Genomic DNA, 20,814 nt, shown 5'->3' on the forward strand with positions numbered 1-20,814 from the left:
TAGTAGTTTAAATGCGTGCGTCGATTACAATAGCAGTGGATGTAGGCCCGTGTCAATGATGTATTTCTCTGCAACTAGAAGGATATTTTGTCTTCACATTAATATCTATACTAATCTATACTCTATACTAATATATAAAGCTAAAGAGTTTATTTGTTTGTTTGAACGCGGTAATCTCAAGAACTATTGGTAAAAATTGAAAAAAATTTTTTTGTATTGAATAGACCATTCATCGAGTAAGGCTTTAGGCTATAAACCATCACGCTGCGACTAATAGGAGAGAAGATACAATGGAAAATGTGAAAAAAACAGGGCAGGTATAAATCGTAACGTATATTTTCTACCCACGGGGACGAAGTCGCGGGCAACAGCTAGTTATAAATATGTGTATGCATATTTAATATCGCTTTTCGCTTAAACGGCTAGACCGATTTCGATAAAATTTGGTGTGGAGGTTGCTGGCACCTTGGATTAGCAAATTCGCTGCTTTGGTACGACAGCGTTAAAGGACGGTTGTGGCTTTCCTGCTATAACCGACTAGTAATAAAAAACAAATAGAATTTATTTTGTATCTTTCTTCAAAACGACTCCCGCAATAAGAAATTTAATCCTTGTGGCGCAGGAAAATTTCACATGACCAAACACATTCAGACTTAGGACAAGCATTCGTGGATACCACAATCGCTTGTCCTACGCGGGGATGGTATGATTAACACGTGGCTCACAGTGGGTTCGGCGTCATGACCTCAATTATTCGGCTATTTCTACAGTGTGATTGTATTGCCGTTTTCCTCAAAGATTTGAACTAAAATTTATAATCGAAACAGCCTTTCTAAACTATATTTCACTAAAAATCATGTTGAGCCAATATCGTATTACGATTTGAACAATTAAATTCTATGTTTCATAGGTTTTATGACTGAAAAGCAATTAAGTCTAGATCGGCTCAGATAAAACTGTTGTATACAAAGGACTGAAGTGTTTGATTGTCGTTTAGCTGTTGATTTTTTGTTGAGAGGAATCTCTCAGCCTGCAAAGGTCTTCCTTCGATTTTTTCATTCTGCCTATCTAATTTTTGTGGTATGCATCTCGATCGTCACTCTATCTCATGCAGAACCGTCGTCGTCGCTTTATGTTGGATTGGCCATTTACTTTGGCCCGGGAGTTATGGGGCAATTGGCAACCGTGGCCAGACTACACCCAAGTCGTTGTTTTAATGAACATAGTATTTTTTTTTCAACGGCGTTTCATTATCATTTAATCCGTTTATGTTAACTGTCTAGCATAAGGGCTTAATATTTCAGCCTCAATGATAACCCACGGCAAGTTTTGCTAATTATTATATTTTAAAATACTGATTATAATAATTAAACATTGATATTTTAACTATACATTACAACGTTAGGTAATTATAAACATTTGTGGTGTACAGGAAAATATCGTTTTTCATTAAGTTTAAATTAATAACAAAAATTCTAAAATTTATGGAATCCGCAAATCTTCTTTATCGATAGCTGTCACTTAAAGTATTAGATATTTAATTCATTAGATATGGCAAATCACGTGTTCTACGTGAATCATTAGTGAACACTTTTTGATATACGTATAAAAAGTTAAAATAAATGTTTGGCAAAATAGTTATTGATTTAATGAACATGTATTTTACAAAGTAAGTTAACACTAGCTATTACAGTTCATGAGATCCACCCTTGAGTCCATTTCTACTCAAATATATATTAATAACTAGCTGTTGCCCGCGACTTCGTCCGCGTGGTAAGAAGTTATAAGTTATGATTTATACCTGCCCTGTTTTTTTCCACATTTTCCATTGTATCTTCGCTCCTATTAGTCGCAGCGTGATGGTTTATAGCCTAAAACCTTCCTCGATGAATGGTCTATTCAATAAGAACCAGTAGTTCTTGAGATTAGCGCGTTCAAACAAACAAACAAACTCTTCAGATTTATATATTAGTATAGATAACTAATATTTAATTAATAACTAATACTTTACTAGTTATTTGAAGTAGCTTAAACTAAGAGCTTTTTATCACGTCTCGTTTATTCAAGAGCTTTGTTTATAAACTCGATAAGGTATCGACAAGTATAGGTCCAAGCCCTTCATAAGAACACTACTTGAAAATACAGGGCCGGATTGTAACTAACGCAAAGGTTTTTGTTTTTTATTTAGACGCGAGTAGTTTGAACAAAAAAGTCTCGAGAAATAATACTGTCTAGCTTATATTAACTTATATTTTTAATTAATTTTATGCCTACAGAAAATCAAAAAAATATATAAATAACATAAGATTTTAGTTTTCAACTCTTGCTATGAAAAACAGAGTTATTATACTTACCTACATACATATTTGTAATTATCTAATCATGACTGCAATACGTAACTCGCAACATAACAGGAAAAATCTTTAATATCAAACAAAGTATTTTATAGTTAATAAGTTATAAATCATGTTATACCATACCACATGTCGACTGACTAGATGCCTCGCAATAGGCATTTCTTTAACAAATTTCAATTATCGTTAACGTACATAATAAAACGCTGAAAAAGGCCAACCTGCGCAATGTGCGAATTGGAAATTATATTCACGAAAAAGTGTTGAAGAAAGACGACGCGACGTCTGAACTCTGTTCATAAAGATATTTGTCTGTTTATAAAATTAACTGTTTTTATCGGTTCCATCCGCTCTAAATCGAAAATGATAATACGAAAACACAATTTTCGATAAACAACTATTAAATATGATATATTTTAATAATCCTGGTTATAAACTATCTGTGTACAAAATTTCGTCCAAATTTGTCCAGTGGTTATTGCGTGAAAGAGTAACAATCATTCATCCATACAATCAAACTATTACGTTCATAATATTAAAGTGGAATTGCCACTTTATTAATTCGTCTGGTCTCATCTGCGCCTTGCTAAGTATTGCCGTTTCAGGCAGTGCTACAGAACTCTTTTGCTTACTTGCGCCTATAGTGGCTGAATTGTGCCTAATGCTGCCAAATTGGACCCTATGAAAAATTTCTGACCTTTACTTCTCCGTGGCATTGACAATTTGAAACCAACTAAAGCCACGACTGTAATTTAATTTTAATTCAGCGTCTTTTTTTGAACTACTAGAAATATTAAGAATCCATCTGTTGTACGAAACAAGCGTATAAATCCAATTCTTTGGCGGGACAGACTTATGTTCTATTAGTAGGTAATAATTAACTAGTTTATTTATATGTTACTCATTAGTCTAAACATATGCATAACCAGCCTAGATAAATACGAAGTAGGAAAAAATAAGAATAATAGAAACAATATTAATTGTTAACGACATCGGGAAACACTTATAAACTTGATTAATTACTTTAAATAATGTACACAATGAAATGATGATGTCCAGTTACGACTATCGAACAAAAATGTTGAATTATTTTTTGGGTTTCTACAAAAAGGTCACCAGATAAATTTTAGGTTTAATTTTAGTTGGGGTCGGCTTCCAGTCTAACCGGATTCAGCTAAGTACCAGTGTTTTACAAGGAGCGACTGCCCATCTGACCTCCTCAACCCAGTGCCCAGGTAGGCAACACGGTACCCCTCGGTTAGACTGGTTATCAGACTTTCTGGCTTCTGACTACCTGCCTTGACTAAGATCATGAAATAGAAAAGGCACTTGGGTATTATTCTAAATCCAAGTACATCCCTGCACAATTTTTGTCACACTAATCATAATAGACTCGGTTTCACGAATGCTTGTGCCAGTGTTATATTTTACCTTTGGACGCGAGGGGGGGGGGGTGTTAAAGACGCATTATCCCACTAACGGTGGTACTTAATAGTGACTAGTGCAGGGATAAAGTCGTATATAGAGTGAAAATGTGTTGGGCAGAAAAATGTTGTTATTTTATACCTGCGAATATAGGGTGTGTGGTTTTAGGAGTCTGCAGCTTTGTAAGCATTTTTTTTTATTTAACAAAATATTTAATAGCAATATGTTAAAATAATTTTAGTAATATTAATGTTTTTATGATGGACCTGATTTTTTTTTAAAGTTTTATGTCCAGATTTTATAAAGTTAAAAAAAGTTGCCAGCAATTTAGTACGAAGATTAGTTTTTTTTCTTATTTGTGTTAAATTACACTTACATTTAACTTCCCTTTATAATTTATCAAAACAAACCTTCTTAGTGCTTTGCCCCAAATAATAGAGTTATTCTAATATTCATAATTTAAGTTTACGATCAGTATCCGATCGAAGGTTAAAACATTACTATAACTTAAGCTGGGATTTCCCCTCTTATTCCTTGTTGTCTTGTGTTCTTGTACCTATATTTTTACTCAACTTACATGTATGCATGTTTCTTGTAACGGAAACTTATTTCGGACCATCTATTCTCTATTCCTTAATGTATAAAATTCTCAATTTACGTTATACGAAATCGAAATCATCCGAAACGCTCGACCGATGCTCATTGGGTAGGTCTGAGAATCGGACAACATCTATTTTTCATCCCCTAAATGTGAAGGGATTTTGGCTATTTCATCTCCAATTTTTTTTATCCCTGTAGCTTATCAACAAATTTATGCATTCAAAGGTCATAATTATATCTACAGTATGTTTAACACTGACTTTCATTTATTTAACAACTTGCTTTTCGCCCGCGGCTTCGCCCGATTTGAGGTCGGTTATATCGCGTTTCCAAGAGAACTTTTCAAAAGTCTAGGATAAAAGCTATTCTGTTCAACTGTTCTGGTCAACTCTATCTACAGAGATGGGGTTGACCTTGAGAAAGACCACTGAACTGATTTTAATGAAATTTGGTCTGTACCAAATTTCATTAAAATCAGTTCAGTGGTTTAGACGTGAAAGCGTAACAGAGAGACAGACAGAGTTACTTTCGTATTTATAATATTAATAGGGATGGTGTACTCACTGCAACACGTCTAGACGAACTTCGACGAAAATCGACTCGCGACCCTGCCGCCGTGGCTCCTCTTGATTAGGTCCGAAACCTAGTGGGTCTTTCCTAATAAACATGCAGAGTTCACGGAAGTTATTTTAATGATATGGATTACTTTTGCAAGGAAACTCCACAACAGTTATTAGTCGTCATAGCATGGTCTATTATATTATTATATTATGGTCCTATTCTTTAGTAAACTATTCCTATTCTTTAGTAGTTTTTGCCACTTTTGGCCAGTGATAGTACTCACTGCTCCTACTATCACTGGCCAAAAGTGGCAAAACGACCTAAAATTGCGGAAGCGAGAGAGCGCACTGGCAATAAGTAGACTGTTGCAATCGTGAAAAAGAGACAGAACACAACATGGTGTAGAGTGACATCTCTCTTCCACAACAACAACAACTCTACTTTAACAAGTGGTACTTATCTCCCCGGTTTGAGAGCTCGCACTGTTTACAACTAACTTAGAATTCAGTTCCCCCTTGACAAAAACAGCTATAAATATATACTAACACGAGTTTGAAGTTTGGTCGAGTTAGCTTAATCCGCAAGTTTAAACTTGGCAATTTCTGCACCCACAACTGCGAAACTACGAGTTAAAGCAGTATAATAATTGTAAATCATTATTAACTTATGATATAACTAGGAGTTGCTCGAGGATTCGCCTGCTTATATCTTCGCCTGCTTGATTCGCTTGCTGCAAAATATTACCCTCTTTTAATGAAGTCGGATAAAAGTAGCTTATTATGTTAAAACAAAGTCTGAAATCTGAAAGTCCCATGTTTTAAACACCTAGGTTACGTTCTACCTCCATACCAAATTTCATCGAAATCGAATTAGCAGTTTGGGTGAGACAAAGTAACAAACACTCATGAAACACTTTCGCATTTATTATACCAGTATAAAATAAATAAAAATATATTTATTAAAAACATAGTTCACATTACTTAAATACATGTACGAATACAAATGACTCGGATGTAAAACCAGTAAAAAATATCTTAATAGTTATAATCATAGGAGTTAATCTACACCAAAACATAATAATATACGAGAAGGATGGTCTAAAGATAATATAGGTACACCCGAACTAGGTTTGTTTTAAACCTGTGTTTCGGGTTATCAGTGCAGAAAAATGATTGATGGATATTTTAATGATATTCTATCACTTAATTGTATTATAACAGACTAAGCAGAACAAGGTGTCCTGAATCATTTAATTACATTACCTGTACTTATTATTATAATTTCTAAGCTAAGCCGTATGATACTTACTTGTCTTTTCAGTTCCTATCATCATTACTGCTAGCTACCTCTATAACAGTTTACGTGGTGGAAATAGGCAAGGAGCATGCTGGGCTGGTGAAGAAGCCTCTTATATCTGAGATATTGGTGATAGACCTGAACGTGTCCTCGGTCAGGATCATACTGTGGACCCTGATTATCATTGCTGTTATGTGGATGGTCTTCTCGGGTTTACTGGTCGTTGGCATCGTAAAGGTGGGTCTCTTTGTTTTACTTGGCTTTAGTTAAAAAAAGGCCATATATCTTTTTTTTTTAAACAACACTAAAAGACAGTGTGAAAAAATCTAAGGGCGGCCTTTGCCCTGCACCGGACAGTAATGGCTTAATTAAAACAAAAAACATTCCTGCACCAAGGAATTAAATCCTTGTCTCACGGGGGTTTCAGTAACATACCATTCACATGCACAAAGACACCCAGACTCAGAACAAGCATTCGTAGATCACACAAACGCTTGTCGCGGGGATCGAACTTGCGACACGTTGCGCTCTTTGGGTTTTGGAATAATGGGCCTCAACCACTCGGCTATCCGTGCAGTCAAATCTTGTTAAGTTCCGTTCCAATGAAATTTTAACTATAATCACTTGTATTTTCAGAACATTGCCAGTTTCGTGTTGTGTTACTTCGCTTTCTCCATCTTTATGATCATCTTATGCCAGTTGTGTGGTCTCCTTGTGCTGCTGGCTAACAACTGGAAGTTATCCATAATATTGTTTGCGGCTTCCGGTAAGTAACTTTATATAATTTCTGATGATAGGCACATTTTTGTGATGCTTTGGAAATTCTCATGATTTTCGTCGCGGGTGGGAGGAAGACGAAGAGGTCCGAAGAACTCTTGCCGGCTAATTAGCCCCGGAATGCTTCTCCATTTCCCGTTTCTGCTTTTGCCATAGTCTTAGCTTGAGAAATTGGTTTCTGTAGTTATATTGCCCATATCTAGTAAACAATTAGTACGAGGATTTTTTGTTTCAATGTTCAAACAGAAACTGATTGGTCAATCCAACATAGAGTCTCTACATTTCTTTACGTAGTTAAAAAACAAGGTCAACATCGGTGGTCAACATTGGTGTGTTTTCTTGCCTAAAAACTCAGTTTTAAACTTAAACTCTAAACTACACTGAAGACTTAAACCAACAATGAAGAGAAGATAAAGATAACCAAATCAAAACCACTGGAATGTATTCATTTACTTAATATTGTTTTTCTATTAAACGTCACACCAAGTTTGTATTGAAACATAATTAATTTTCCTTCATTTTTGTTTACAGCGATATACATCCATTTCATAGTTGTCGTCCACACGGTTTACGACCTTATGGTTAGTTTCCATTGCCGAGATCAAGACGAGGAACTGCTAGCTGACTGCTTTGACGAAGATAATATAAGTAGGACCTTACCTTAGTTTTATATTCATTTTATTGATGGTTTACGTGTTTGATATAAAGAACAAATATTTGTACTGTTTCGTGGTCTCGACGTCTACATTATTCTTAAGCATTCTATACAGGGTTGCTTTTGGTATTTTAGGTCTGTCATAATTTGTAGGCTCGTCTTGGCGGGGGCACTACCGTGGGGCCCCCAGACATGACTCCCGCATTACGGTATTCAGACCTTTTGCGGGGTGTTTTAAAAACATTTAAGTGACACGCTAGTTGTCTTTTAATATAGAAATAAAACGAAGTCGTTATTAACAATGCTTTAATATTTTTTCTCATAACAATGTATCAATGACACGGCAAATTGGAATACGGTGGGCTGTACAAGATTCAATTTACATAAGTACTTACTTAAGTTAATTTTCAATAAAAAGGTTTGTTTAGATGAGGCGAAAAATATCGTGCGATTGCGATATACTCGTATAAGATATCACTCTTGGTAACTGTAGGGTTACTCAAGTGCTCTGTGGACTAGTTCAGCTGATGCCGGGCCAGTGGGATTGTCCGAAAGGGTTTCCACAGCCCCATTACATAAGGGGAGGAGGAAGGAGCATGGGTGTGTTTAGGTCAGTCAGTCAAAGATTCCCTTTGACTTAGGCGAGGGAGTCTTTTGATGATTTCCCATCCAAAAAAGGCTTAACCTCAACCAAACTCGAATGGATTTTACTAATAATTTGGGATAAATATCTAGTACTTCAAATAAAAAATTACTGAGCCAAACTTGATGATGTGTCAAATTTTATTGGTCCAAATGACATCGATTTCACGGTAAATTAAAAAAAAGCATAATAGGTTCAGCTAGTCTAGAGTTTTGAAGAAACAAACATAACTCGAAAACAAAATACAGATGAAATAAAAACCTTATCCCTTCTGAAGTCGGTTGAAAAGTCGAGTCAAACCAGTTTTAGAAGAAAGCCTTCTGAACTCAGCTTCGACTACTGCAATTCGCATGTTAATTCTCGCCTCATGTAAACGAGCATGAATATGAACAAGTATTATTGTCTTCTAAGGCCTTTGTACTACACTTAGTACTGTATTATAGGCTCTAGACAGATGGACCGCGTTTCAACTGCAATCCAACTGCAAATTGCAGTTTGAATGCAGTGGCCTCGACTGCAATAGAAGCGCAACCAAACGCGCAGTCCGATTGTACGTTGACTGCAGTTGAACTGCAATTTGCATTTTAAACCGCGATAAAATTCATAAAAGTAGTTTCATTTCAATGCCTAACATTCGCGTAAACCTAAAAAACCACTATGCAATTTGCAGTTGGATTGCAGTTCAAATGCGGTCTGTCTAGAGCATTACTCCTACAATTCTTAATAAGTATGCACGGTATGCACTTTTGAAGCTCCATAACGTAATATCCATAACATAACTTCATTTTTTATAATACTGACCCTATAAAAATCTACACGAATAATACTATATTTTGATATAAATATACAACAATCACGAATATATTCTTTTTATAATTTGTTACTACTTAATTCAACGAGAAATCATCAATAATTGTTTAAAATATTTTAAATTTTAATTTCGTATACTGCAAGCAAATAATTAAGGAATTATGTATTAATTACTAATTGATTATAACACTCTAGACATCAAAGTGATGTTGTCTTTTGTATTGTATCTTTACTTAAAAACTTAAATAGATATAATGATTCGAATTTAAGTGTTTGTTTTTTATCATTTAGGGCCGATTTTTCAATCGCCAGATAACTTTTATTCGACGAATATGTTTGAAGTTTTGACAGCTTTTGTATAGAAAATATGTCAAACGGCCATATTTATTCCTCAGATAAAAGTTATCTGACGATTGAAAAATCGGGCCTTATAGAAATAAAATTTATTTTCAAGTATTACATTCAGTTTTTGTATGTGTACATAATACTTAATCCTTTCAGTCGAAAATATGTTTACTACTGTTTTTCAATCATTTGGATCGCTTTGGCGAGCTTTGCTATGAAAACTATGAAAAAAGTATTTTATCAATACTTATAATTCGACACTTATAATGCAAAGCTGCGTTTTACAATGGTCGAAGTCAATAATAAAATAAAAATATATTCCCGAATTAAATACATTTCGTAAAAAAACAATAGACTATCTACATTTTCACTGCCCATGAAGCTTGTATTTTCGACGACAGTGTTCACGAGATCAACATTTGTTAGATAAACATTTATAACATGTAATAACACTATAATAAAATTTGTTTTCTAGAATTTGACATTGGTGTTTAGCTACGCAGGCCTAATGCGCCCTCTATCGGCACGAAATGGCAGAATGGTGTAAGATCCTTAAGCATATGCCTAGAGACACACTTATATTAATTAATTAATATCATTTTCGGAGATTTCAGAAGCTTTAGTGAGTGTACTGAGAACCATAGAAGTCATTGCAACAGCCCGGTGACCTACTACCACTAAATAAAACAGTACTTTTGAAGATGTGGAACAGAGACGGCGCTCTACGGTGTCTATTGCGCTATCTCGCTCACACGAAGATGTTTAGTACGTTTTTGCTATAGTTTAAGTGTCAAGTCTATTGTTGCCTGAAATCACACCCGCGCTCATTGAAATTGATTGTATAAGATGTCGAAAGTTTGAGTGCGTTAAAAGATTTTTGTAAAAGATCGTCTACCGGAATTATATGCCGAGAAGGTGGAAATGTGAACATGCTGTGTGTATCTCGTGCCGATAGTTCGCGCCTGGCCTTATTAAGATTATAATTAAACCTCTTCCCTGCTGTTCAGCTGTTTGTAGAAACTGTGGCTCAGAAGGATCGTGTACACGTTGTGACCTGGAACCAAAGTCATTTTCATAAACAGATTTAGATGACTAATTAAATGAATACCTATCTGAGAGGGGGAAGGAGAAAAAGGGAAACCTATCATGAGATGGGAAGATGATATGGCTAGAATAGCTGAGAACACTAGAAGAAAGAGAAAAACTAGAACAGGACAGAAAGGAGAGAAAGACTTGCACTAGACTGGTACGGGAGAGAGAAGATTCGAAGGGGTTTGAGATGGCCTTTGCTAAAAGCACAAGGAATTTGTGTTTCATTTTAAGAAACTATATTTAGGAACGAGTTAGCAAGGAAGTCCTTAACGTCTGTTTTTGCAAAAAAAAAATATGATAAAACAATTGCAAAACAAACGAGGAATTTTCGTTAAATACATTATTTTCAGAAGCTAAAATCAAAAATCAAAATCAAAAGTTTTTATTTCAAGTAGGCCGTTTTCCAGGCACTTTCAAAACGTTAAGGTGATGACTCTAGTTGCGCGGTTCCAAAGTGTCACTCTTATGGAGAAGAACCGGCAAGAAACTCCATAAGTTACTCTTTTTAAAAGTAAATGTGTACAATATAATTTTTACAAATATTATGTTTATGCAAGAACAGCGTAAAATGGTAAAATGATAAAAAAATAATAATAAATCCAACAATGGAAAAAAGGTAAATTCTACTGGGGTTCACACTGTTGATGCATTTACAAGGCAAAGGCGAAAAAAAAAGCAAAATGAATATTTTACATACATCTAAATTTATTTTGTAGAGTAGACCTAGCTCTCATACAATAATAATCGAATAATACCAGGTCCTGTCTAGAACGAAGTCCTATTAATTTTAAAAATGTCAATAGGTACAATGTATACGAAATAGCACATTGTGAGAAATCCTCATCAATGAAACCCTTTTTAAGCCTAAACAGAGAAATTCGGGTCCGGAACTACAGACATATAAATTTAAACCGTTCCGAATTTAAATAGCTATCTGTAGTCAGGCAGAGACAATTTTAGTGCGCGACGGAAGGACGGGTATAATTACTTATAAACGTTCATGCTTAGGCTGAGTTTATTTTTGACATATTTTAATTAAAATGTTGCTGTTTGCAGTACTGCAGTCCAAAAGCTCAAAGACTGCTGAAATAATGTCACGTTAGAAGGTTTCCACAGATATATTTTTCGTAAAAAAAAAAAAATTTTCTTAGTTAATTATTTTGAGTAGGTATCTCATAACTTTTTAGGGGGCGAGGTGTTGGTCATTTCTAAATCTAATAATAAAAAAGCTCATTGCTAAAAATTTGCTTACTTACCTCTAAGTGGGTACATTATTTATTTCGCTTAACGCGTAGGTATACGTTACCTTTACAAGACTTACCAATATAAACGACTTCAGTGCAGATAGTCCCGACACTCATGTTCGGGGAATTGAGGAAGAATATGAACATGGACAGGAGGAAGAACACGATCCACATAATCATATAGGCTTTGATTATATTGCGTCGCTCCTGCAAACAAAATGAAAAATATTAACAGATAGCTCAACTCATGTTTGCGTATGCGGCAATGTGTGGGTAACCCTGTTTGATAATCAGTGACGTTGTGTTGTGATACAGCTTTCTTTTGTTTGTCACTATCACACAAATAAAAGCTTAAATAGCAAGCAGTCGCCGTTAATTGCAATAAACGCAACATATAGCGCCGCGTGCACAGAAGAGTTTAACTGTCTGCAGCTGTTAATTTTTTCACTATTTATTGGTCTAATGGTGAGTGGCTGCTTGATGCTCACCCAGGACCTTTTTTTTTTTGTGACTATTGTAGTATTGTAAATTGGTCTGGGTATAATAATTTACCTATATTATGTATGTATTCAGAAATGTATAAGTATGTTTATATGTTGTCTAGTACTCATAACAAGCTCTGCTTAGTTTGAAACTAGATAGGCATGTATAAAAGTGTTGAAATTGTATTAATTCGTCAGTTATTAATTCTTTTTTGACTACGTAATTGATGTCCTGAAATTCCTGAATATGATTACCAAAGTACCAACGTAGATACTGCGGTAGGACGTAAAATCGTTCAACATAACGCCTGACTAAATGGTGATAGCTAAGCACAAACCATCATGATGTTGATTAGAGTGTACAAACACTATACAAAAATGAAGACTGTGAAGTGGCACGACATTTATTCAAGTAATTTAGTAGATTTTTTTCAAAATTATTATGCATCGCAAACATGGAGCAAGCTCTAAACATTGTCGATCAATGGATTGATCAAATGAAACAGTTTTGATCGTTTAGAACGCTAACATGGTAGATTGCAATTCTTTCAGAGCAAATAACATTACAAGTGTTGCATATTTTTTTCATTCTTTTCGCTTTAAAAAAAATAAGTAAGTAAATTTGATTTAAGGTTAAAGAAAATTTTTGGTTTTCAAAAATGAACTCTGCTGAATCGCTCGTCAAAAATAGGTCAAAATTACTAAAATGAACAGCAGAGTATGAGGAGATTGAAGAAGTACACTTACCGTTGACACAGCATATACAAAGGCAATATCGAATAAGAACTTCATGAGGAACATGAAGACCAGTATGATGGTCATGGCGTACAGGCCGGTGATGGTGGCTTGCATCTCGATGTCTCCGGCGAAGACCACCGACGTGTCTATAGCGCCTACTTCAGCTGCCAGCACTATGAGAAGCGTCAGCATTGTGAACGAGAGTACCTGAAAGGAATTACGTAACAGAAAAATGGAAGTTTATCCTAATATATCCTCTATCCAAAATTTTTGCGTGCCTAACAGGGTCCATGTTGATCTATAAACGTTATTTTTTTGTACCATCTCTGTAACATATGGAATGCAATAAATGATTGTGTATTGAGTAGGTGTTAATATTATAAAGGAGAAAATTTGTATGTATGTACGTTTGTTCCTCTTTCACGCAAAAACCACTGAACGGATTTAGACTAAACTTGGTACACAGAAAGTTTAAAGCCAGAATTAACACATAGGATAGTTTTTATTCCGATTTTATGTTTCCGTGGGATCATTTTCGATATGTAGTGAGCGGGCCTTGGGCAACAGATAGTCTTCTATATATTTTTAGGATTCCGCACTAAAAAAGGTAAAAATAAAAAATAGAACCCTATACACTGAGGCTTCGCTGTGCTTGGTGGAGACTTGAAAATTGCTCATATAATGTGGTTTTAATTTTTGCCGCTACGAGGCCTACGGCGACGTGTGCTCGGTTCGATATTCGCGTAGGACAATTTGTATGATCTCCAAATTAGTGTCTTCGTGCATGTGACTTGAATACTTGTGACAGTCATGAGACAAAGGATTGAATTCCTAAGAGGAGCCATTTTTCATTTAAAAAATGAATTATCAAGAACAATTTCACAAAAAGCTATCTTAAATGACATAATTAAATATTTTTTTTGATACCTGTGCCTTAATTTAATTAATTATTAACCAAGACAACTTACCGCATTGATACTGCCCATTATTAAACATCCGGTTTTGAGATCGAACACAAAACAACAAGTTTCCAGCTGAGGGAGACCCATTTTGTCCTGTAATTAAAGTTAAACCCAATTAAAAACCCAATTTATATATAAATGTAATCCCTTAGTCTTGATTGATTAAATTCAAATTCGATTACACAACTTTGTTTAAATTATGTTATTGAATTAAGATCAATAATGAATCAAGGGAACGTAACATAATATTTTTAGCAAAAGAAACATACAACCTGCTTTTAGTTAGAACTACTGACTGGCAAAAAATTGATGAAATGTGTATTGGACCAAATGACAGCTGTTTTACGTTAAAAAAGAATATTATCTACAGTTAGAAGTTCAGAGGGAACAAACAAAAGAAAGCAAAATACAGATGGAAAGAGAATTTCCACTTTTTTGAAGTCGGTTAAAAACTAAATTTGGAAAGAGACGTAAGATAGTTTAAGCGAGATACAAGTATACATGCACGTTGGGTGTGACAGAGAGAGCGATATCTCATAACCTTTCCCACAAGTTACTCGTTACCGGCTGAACTAAGAGAACAATAAAATCACGCACAGATTCAAATTCAATATTTCAGTATTAACATAAGAATCTAAACTTTATGATTTTGCAATAAAGAGGTTTTTTGCTTGAAGTTGTTGTGAAGTTAAATTCACTATTCGAAGATTAGCTTCTGTAAGTTCCTTTATAATGTTTAGCTCTAAAAATCACTGTTCATGTAATAAGGCACTTCATAAACACAACCCGGATAAACATTTAAAACCACAGACATAAATAAATAAAAAAATTTAAAATATTAAGCCTGCACAAAAAAAGAAAACATTACTTTTAAATTACATTTAAAAATCAACCACGAGTTCCATAAAGGAATTCAGAAAATAATTCGTTAAAATAAGGTTTTATATAAAAAAATATCACAAAATTGCTCGTACCTTTTAATGTACGTGTGACTATGAGATGTTTGCTAGTATACTGTGTCAGTTCCCACTACCCCCGAAGCGCCGTGGAGATTTGCCAAAGAGTAAGCACCCGCAAATAGGTCACTAGGTTACAAGAACGTTCAGCTTCATGGGAAACATGACAAGCAACGAAATACAAAGAACCACTAAAGGAAATTACTCCAGTCGCAAATGCTTTGCCTATTGTTAAAAAATCGATGTACCTACTAGTAACTATGTATTAGTATTACATAGTTAATAATTTCAATTTAAAAGTTAAGAATGATGTTTATTTGATATAATTAACGAATCAAATCAATTATTTGCAAAACAGCACGATATTATCAATTTTTTTGTTCATAACTAGGTCCATCCATCCTGCCGCGCATCTAAACAGCATGTTTTTGGAATTTAGACTTTATGCCCTTAAACTTACGGTACAGTTACAGTTTATAAGTGAAAAATGACAATTTCGAGGATCTTCTTCTTAATAATCTTTGGTACATGTGGCGTCCCTAAGTCTGGAATTTTAATCAATAGTAGAAACTCGTCTGGGATGATGGAAAATTTATATTTCCCTCATTTCGTGCGGTGGTCAGACATGCAAGGCTAATATAAATGTCTGAAGTACAAGATTAATCGATTTAAAATACTGTTTTAAAAATGCACTTGACTGCATGCATTTTAAATGAAGTAAAATAGTCTATTCTGCGAGTAGCACAAACGTTAGATATGACTTAAATATGTCATATTAGTTTTGAGCTCGATGGAGCCGACATTTATTAACAGTATTTCGTCAGTAGATAATATTGTTTTAAGAACAAAATAAAATCTACTGAGCCAAACTTGATGTAATGTAATGGGACCTAATTATAGCTATTTCAAGTGGAAAAAACAATCAACCAAATCGGTCCATGGAGCCCAAAGTTCTGAGGTAACGAATTAAAAAAAAACAGACGACTTGAGAAAGTCCTCTTTTTGAAGTCGGTAAGACTTCTTTACCAGAAACTGTGTATCACTATTCACTTGTTATTGCTTCTAACTGATAAAGCGTTATGATAGATTCGGGCATGCATCATAGAACCCTTTTAAATGCCCAACCAATAGGGATAGGAAGCTTCATGAACAGAAATCCGAGAAAACTCGGTGTAATAAATTGAAGTTGTGTCTCCACGATTTTCTATTAAAAATTATAAAAGATATTCATGAACCCATGGTGGCTATAGATAATCTTGTAACTTCATAGGATTCAACAGAGTATAAACAAATACCAATTATAGCGGTTCCGAGGATATTATCAGTCATCAGAATCTTTCCGTATCATTCGAAAACAAAGAAGAATCTGAGGTAAAACATGTATCAACGAAAAGGCTATGTTGAATTTGGTATCCTTTCCTCTATAAGGTGGGGGAATCCTCATCCACACCCGCTTCCTTGGCGGAGGGAACGTGCAGTGTCAGACTCTTACTGACTAATCCTGAACCACCGTGCTACGTCATCCGCGCTTTTATGTCGATGTATGGCAATGCGTTGCAATCCTTCATACAGAGAATGTATTGTCCCGGCTTTCTATTCATTTTGACGAAGTTCTTCAAACAGACAACCGGCTATAAGGTATAAGAAAACACTTCAAAATAAAATGTAAGTAAAGTCTCTCACACGTAATCAATGAATTGAGTGATTATCAGATTTTTTGTGGTTATGTACCCGTGAACGGACCCTGCAGTCCGTACATCTTTCACCATCTGTATTTCATGAACCGTAATAGGTGGACAGTTATATTATTAGAAAGTAAAAAGTATCATCATGATCATCATCATCATCAGCCTATCGCAGTAAAAAGTATAGACCGTTCGAATCTTCGTCTGAATAATGTATCCATGTCATGTTATATAAAGGTATTTAAGCCTTGTTGGAATAGGATAGACGTTGATTGGCCGGAATTTATTCAGAAAGGATGAATGGGAACAAACTTTATTTATAGAACTTTTTGAACGTCGTATACTTACAATAGCTATTTGGATTACATTAATATTTGTATTGAAGTCAAAGCACAATAGAGCCAACAGATCGGCGATCCATCCAGTTACCGCTTGGGCTGGTTCCAAGTGGCTCAGAATTGAGAATTGTGGAAGGATTTGGTGGAGACCTATACCAAGCAGTGGGATACGGATATTTCTTCTTTTTGGGAATAAAGCGCAATACTTACTTCAAAGGTCTCGTTTGCGCCCTCTCGTTGGAAAAAGATGACGTAAGCGAGATGAGACGAGACAGCACCAACTACAGTCGACTCAGAAACAGGATTCTTAATAATTCTATGAATTTGAACTAGATGGCCCTGTTTAACTTTTTCCTAAGAGGTTAAAGATCAGAGGTTCCATAAAAAATACTATCTAACTGCTATCCAAACATTGTTGAATTCATTGAAATGAAATTACTTTTACGGATTTTATCGCGGTTTAATATTTGATTTTAGTTCCCGACGTTTCGACACCTTTGCAGGTATCATGGTCACGGGCAGACTGAGATGGTGTTCGTCTTGACAGAAGATGTTGCTCGTTCTACCTAAGAAACCACCATTGTCGAATTGTCTATTATTTCTTATCTTCCACCACCTCAAACCCTGCAGCATTCGTGTCTTCCAGCCACCTCTTCTTGTACTAGTCTTGACCATGACTTATACTAGGAGAAAACAATAGACTTAAGCAAGCTTATAAAAGCTTCATACTAATTATCTATCTATACTAATATATAAAGCTGAAGAGTTTGTTTGTTTGTTTGTTTGAACGCGCTAATCTCAAGAACTACTGGTCCAAATTGAAAAAATCTTTTTGTGTTGAATAGACCATTCATCGAGGAAGGCTTTAGGCTATAAACCATCACGCTGTGACTAATAGAAGCGAAGATACAAAGGAAAATGTAAAAAAAACAAAAACAGGGCAGGTATGCAGATAAAAATCATAACTTATATCTTCTACCCACAGGGACGAAGTCGCGGGCAACAGCTAGTATTTCATAATGTTGAAATTTGTTTTTCCTTATACTCATAAAAATCCCTACAGTATTTTTTAGTTTAGTTAGGATTTCTAACCCACTTGCAGTATAAATGTTTAATAAATTATGTTATTTTTAAATATATGAAAAATCCACTAAAAGGCTTGTGGAGGTTCTTCTCAATCTTAATTTTACGTCATACTTCATCAAATCAATTAGTTAATTATCTTTTGAGCAAATCTGCTGCACGGCGAGCCTGACATATTTTAATTAAGCTCGCGAATTTTAAAACAATATGGTAAGTGACATCATCAATTCATCAGTCGTATCTTAGGAATACTATGATTCTGTTAAAATGAAGGACAGTTTTCAATAGTTGATGGCGTTATTATAAGGACATAGAAAAGGACTTCTATATATGGCTATATATGGCTTTCTATTGCTAAATAGAAATCAAATTTCAAAATCGGTCTAGAACTTCCTGAAATTAAGTCCGATAACATCGCGAACTCATGACTGAACTCAAACATTATTTTATCATGTTCTAATGTACAGTAATCTATACTAATATATAAATCTGAAGAGTTTGGTTGTTTGTTTGTTTGAACGCACTAATCTCAGGAACTACTGGTCCAAATTGAAAAAATCTTTTTGTGTTGAATAGACCATTCATCGAGGAAGGCTTTAGGCTATAAAGCATCACGCTGCGACTAATAGGAGAAAAAAAAACAGGGCAGGCATAAATCATAACTTATATCTTCTACCCACGGGGACGAAGTCGCGGACAACAGCTAGTTCTAGATATAACTGAAAGAAAACAATGTGAAGAAACTAGGCAGAATACTTTTTAAGAATAGGTGGTACGCGTTCCTTTCTTTCATGAAACAACCATTGCGCCCAGGGCCCCAATTCTGCTATTTATAATGGCCGATGAATTAATGAAAATTGGCATAAAATGACACTTTTCGTATTTTCTTAAGCATTTTTCCAACACAATAATTAGAAATTCAGTAAGGGGCGGAACACTCACGTTCAATACAATGAATTTCCAATTATTTTGTTGGCAAAATGCTTAAAAGAATAGGAATAGATAAAAATTTAATAAAACTGCCATTCATTCATCGGCCTTTGTAAATAGCAGAATCGGGGCCCTGGTAGTGCGAACTTAACGGGACAACACATTACATTTTAACGTAGACGTTTTAACTTAGACATTAAAATATTATCTTAATGACATTTTAGGAACTCATAACAATAGTATAATTAACTATGATTAATTGTAAAATGACATGCTAAATGCAATAAACTGGTCTTATGATTAAATAGTGATTCATTTATTAATAATCAGCTTAACCAAAAAATGCCTTTGTTTCGAGAAAAAACATTAAAGGACTTGTTTTTTTAAGGTTCCGTACGTAAAAGGTAAATATGGAACCCTATTTCTGAAGTTCCGCTGTCTGTCCCTTAGTCTATAATTAAGCTGTATCTGATAACTTGTGATAGCCAGACAGTTGAAATTTAAGCTGAAGATGTATTTCGGTTCCCTCTGTTACAACAAAGATTTAAAAGACCGACATTAAGAAAGGTAATAAATTTGAGGGTACAAGTGTATTTCTCAACCAATCGATTTGTTTTTATTGAGTTCGTCGATCACTCGCGCTTAATCTTTATCTTTAAGTTTTAGTATTTCGTGTTTTAGGTACGGAACGATGTTAATAGGGACACTGTCTTTATTGTGAGCCTACTCCTATCTATAAGATATTTATCATTAGTTACTTACTACGCCTGGCATGATGACAACGCGTAACACTGAAATCTGCGTAGCTCTCGCTTACAGTCGGCATTTGAATCGTTTGGTTACAACGTATGTTAAGAGCTCCCAGCAAAATCAGTACTGTCCCATCAAGTATGAAACATGTAGTGATCCTAGCCATAACACGACCTTGAATGGACTGAACAGAGACTTGCTGTTGTATAGGTTTCCTCATAGGCATGAAATATAAATAAATTTTCAAGTCATTTTAAACAGTTGAGGAAAAAATGTTAACTATTAAACAAATTTGGTTGTACAGTATCAAAAGTGTCTCTATGTTCCGTATCCAGCTGAATCTGTTGCGACGGTAAGACATACTGGTCTTAGGGAGCTATTGAGCTTTTTTCAGAATAGTAGTCTAAGGCTGAACTTTTTCTTTTATTTTTCCTTCCAGAATCCACTTCAAAGGATTTTCTGAATAGCTTATTCCCAAACCATGTATAACATTTTTTTTCTTTTAATTTCTTTCAGCTAAAAGATTTTCGACAAACTTTTAGGAGATCAAACCATGAGATGGTGACCCGGTGACAGACGGGTGGAAAGATGAACAGACGGACAGACGGCGGAACTTTAATCTATACTACTTACTACTAATATATAAACCTGAAGAGTTTGTTTGTTTGTTTGTTTGTTTGTTTGAACGCGCTTATCTCAGGAACTACTGGTCCAAATTGAAAAATTCTTTTTTTGTTGAGTAGACAATTAATCGAGGAAGGCTTTAGGTTATAAACCATCACGCTGCGACTAATAGGAGCGAAGATACAATGGAAAATGTGAGAAAAAACAGGACGGGTATAAATCATAACTTACATCTTCTTCTACCCACGGGAACGAAGTCGCGGGCAACAGCTAGTAATAAACTAAAAACTTAAAACTAAAATTGTCTTCGTATATGACGAACACCCACGGTCGTTTTTATTCAAATTTTTTTTTGTTATTTATTCAAAATGTGTCTTTAACTTCGCTGGCTAAAGATATTAAGCTTCCTTATTTGCAAAATAAATGTTATGATTGATTTTATGATTAAAGAAGAACATTATGTT

At 34.8% G+C, this 20,814-nt stretch overlaps 2 protein-coding genes across 2 annotated transcripts; one reads left to right on the forward strand and one right to left on the reverse strand.

Annotated features, from left to right (window-relative positions):
- Nucleotides 1–3,810: 3,810 nt before the first annotated feature.
- Nucleotides 3,811–9,382, forward strand: LOC113503876. The gene is made up of 4 exons (XM_026886011.1): nucleotides 3,811–3,961; nucleotides 6,261–6,473; nucleotides 6,873–7,002; nucleotides 7,545–9,382. The coding sequence occupies exons 1-4, from the start codon at nucleotides 3,887–3,889 to the stop codon at nucleotides 7,676–7,678; spliced, it is 552 nt and encodes a 183-aa protein (XP_026741812.1). The 5' UTR covers nucleotides 3,811–3,886; the 3' UTR covers nucleotides 7,679–9,382.
- Nucleotides 9,383–9,543: 161 nt separating this feature from the next.
- Nucleotides 9,544–15,700, reverse strand: LOC113503880. The gene is made up of 5 exons (XM_026886016.1): nucleotides 14,959–15,700; nucleotides 13,991–14,077; nucleotides 13,032–13,229; nucleotides 11,880–12,009; nucleotides 9,544–10,520 (listed from the first exon to the last, which is right to left on the reverse strand). Exons 2-5 carry the CDS (start codon nucleotides 14,069–14,071, stop codon nucleotides 10,450–10,452), a joined length of 480 nt encoding a protein of 159 aa, XP_026741817.1. The 5' UTR covers nucleotides 14,072–14,077; nucleotides 14,959–15,700; the 3' UTR covers nucleotides 9,544–10,449.
- Between the last annotated feature and the right edge of the window lie 5,114 nt (nucleotides 15,701–20,814).

Source organism: Trichoplusia ni, chromosome 20 (assembly GCF_003590095.1).
Source record: "Trichoplusia ni isolate ovarian cell line Hi5 chromosome 20, tn1, whole genome shotgun sequence".
NCBI lineage: Eukaryota > Metazoa > Arthropoda > Insecta > Lepidoptera > Noctuidae > Trichoplusia > Trichoplusia ni.

Bases quoted from the DNA above. Each gene is read 5' to 3' on its own strand.
- LOC113503876 (XM_026886011.1), top strand. From the start codon at position 3,887: ATGTGTTGGGCAGAAAAATGTTGTTATTTTATACCTGCGAATATAGGG. The intron at 3,962-6,260 runs GTAAGCATTTTT...TTGTCTTTTCAG, and splicing joins TTTTAGGAGTCTGCAGCTTT to TTCCTATCATCATTACTGCT. The intron at 7,003-7,544 runs GTAAGTAACTTT...TTTTGTTTACAG, and splicing joins AATATTGTTTGCGGCTTCCG to CGATATACATCCATTTCATA.
- LOC113503880 (XM_026886016.1), bottom strand. From the start codon at position 14,071: ATGGGTCTCCCTCAGCTGGAAACTTGTTGTTTTGTGTTCGATCTCAAA. The intron at 13,230-13,990 runs GTAAGTTGTCTT...AATTCCTTTCAG, and splicing joins TAATGGGCAGTATCAATGCG to GTACTCTCGTTCACAATGCT. The intron at 12,010-13,031 runs GTAAGTGTACTT...TTTTGTTTGCAG, and splicing joins TTGTATATGCTGTGTCAACG to GAGCGACGCAATATAATCAA.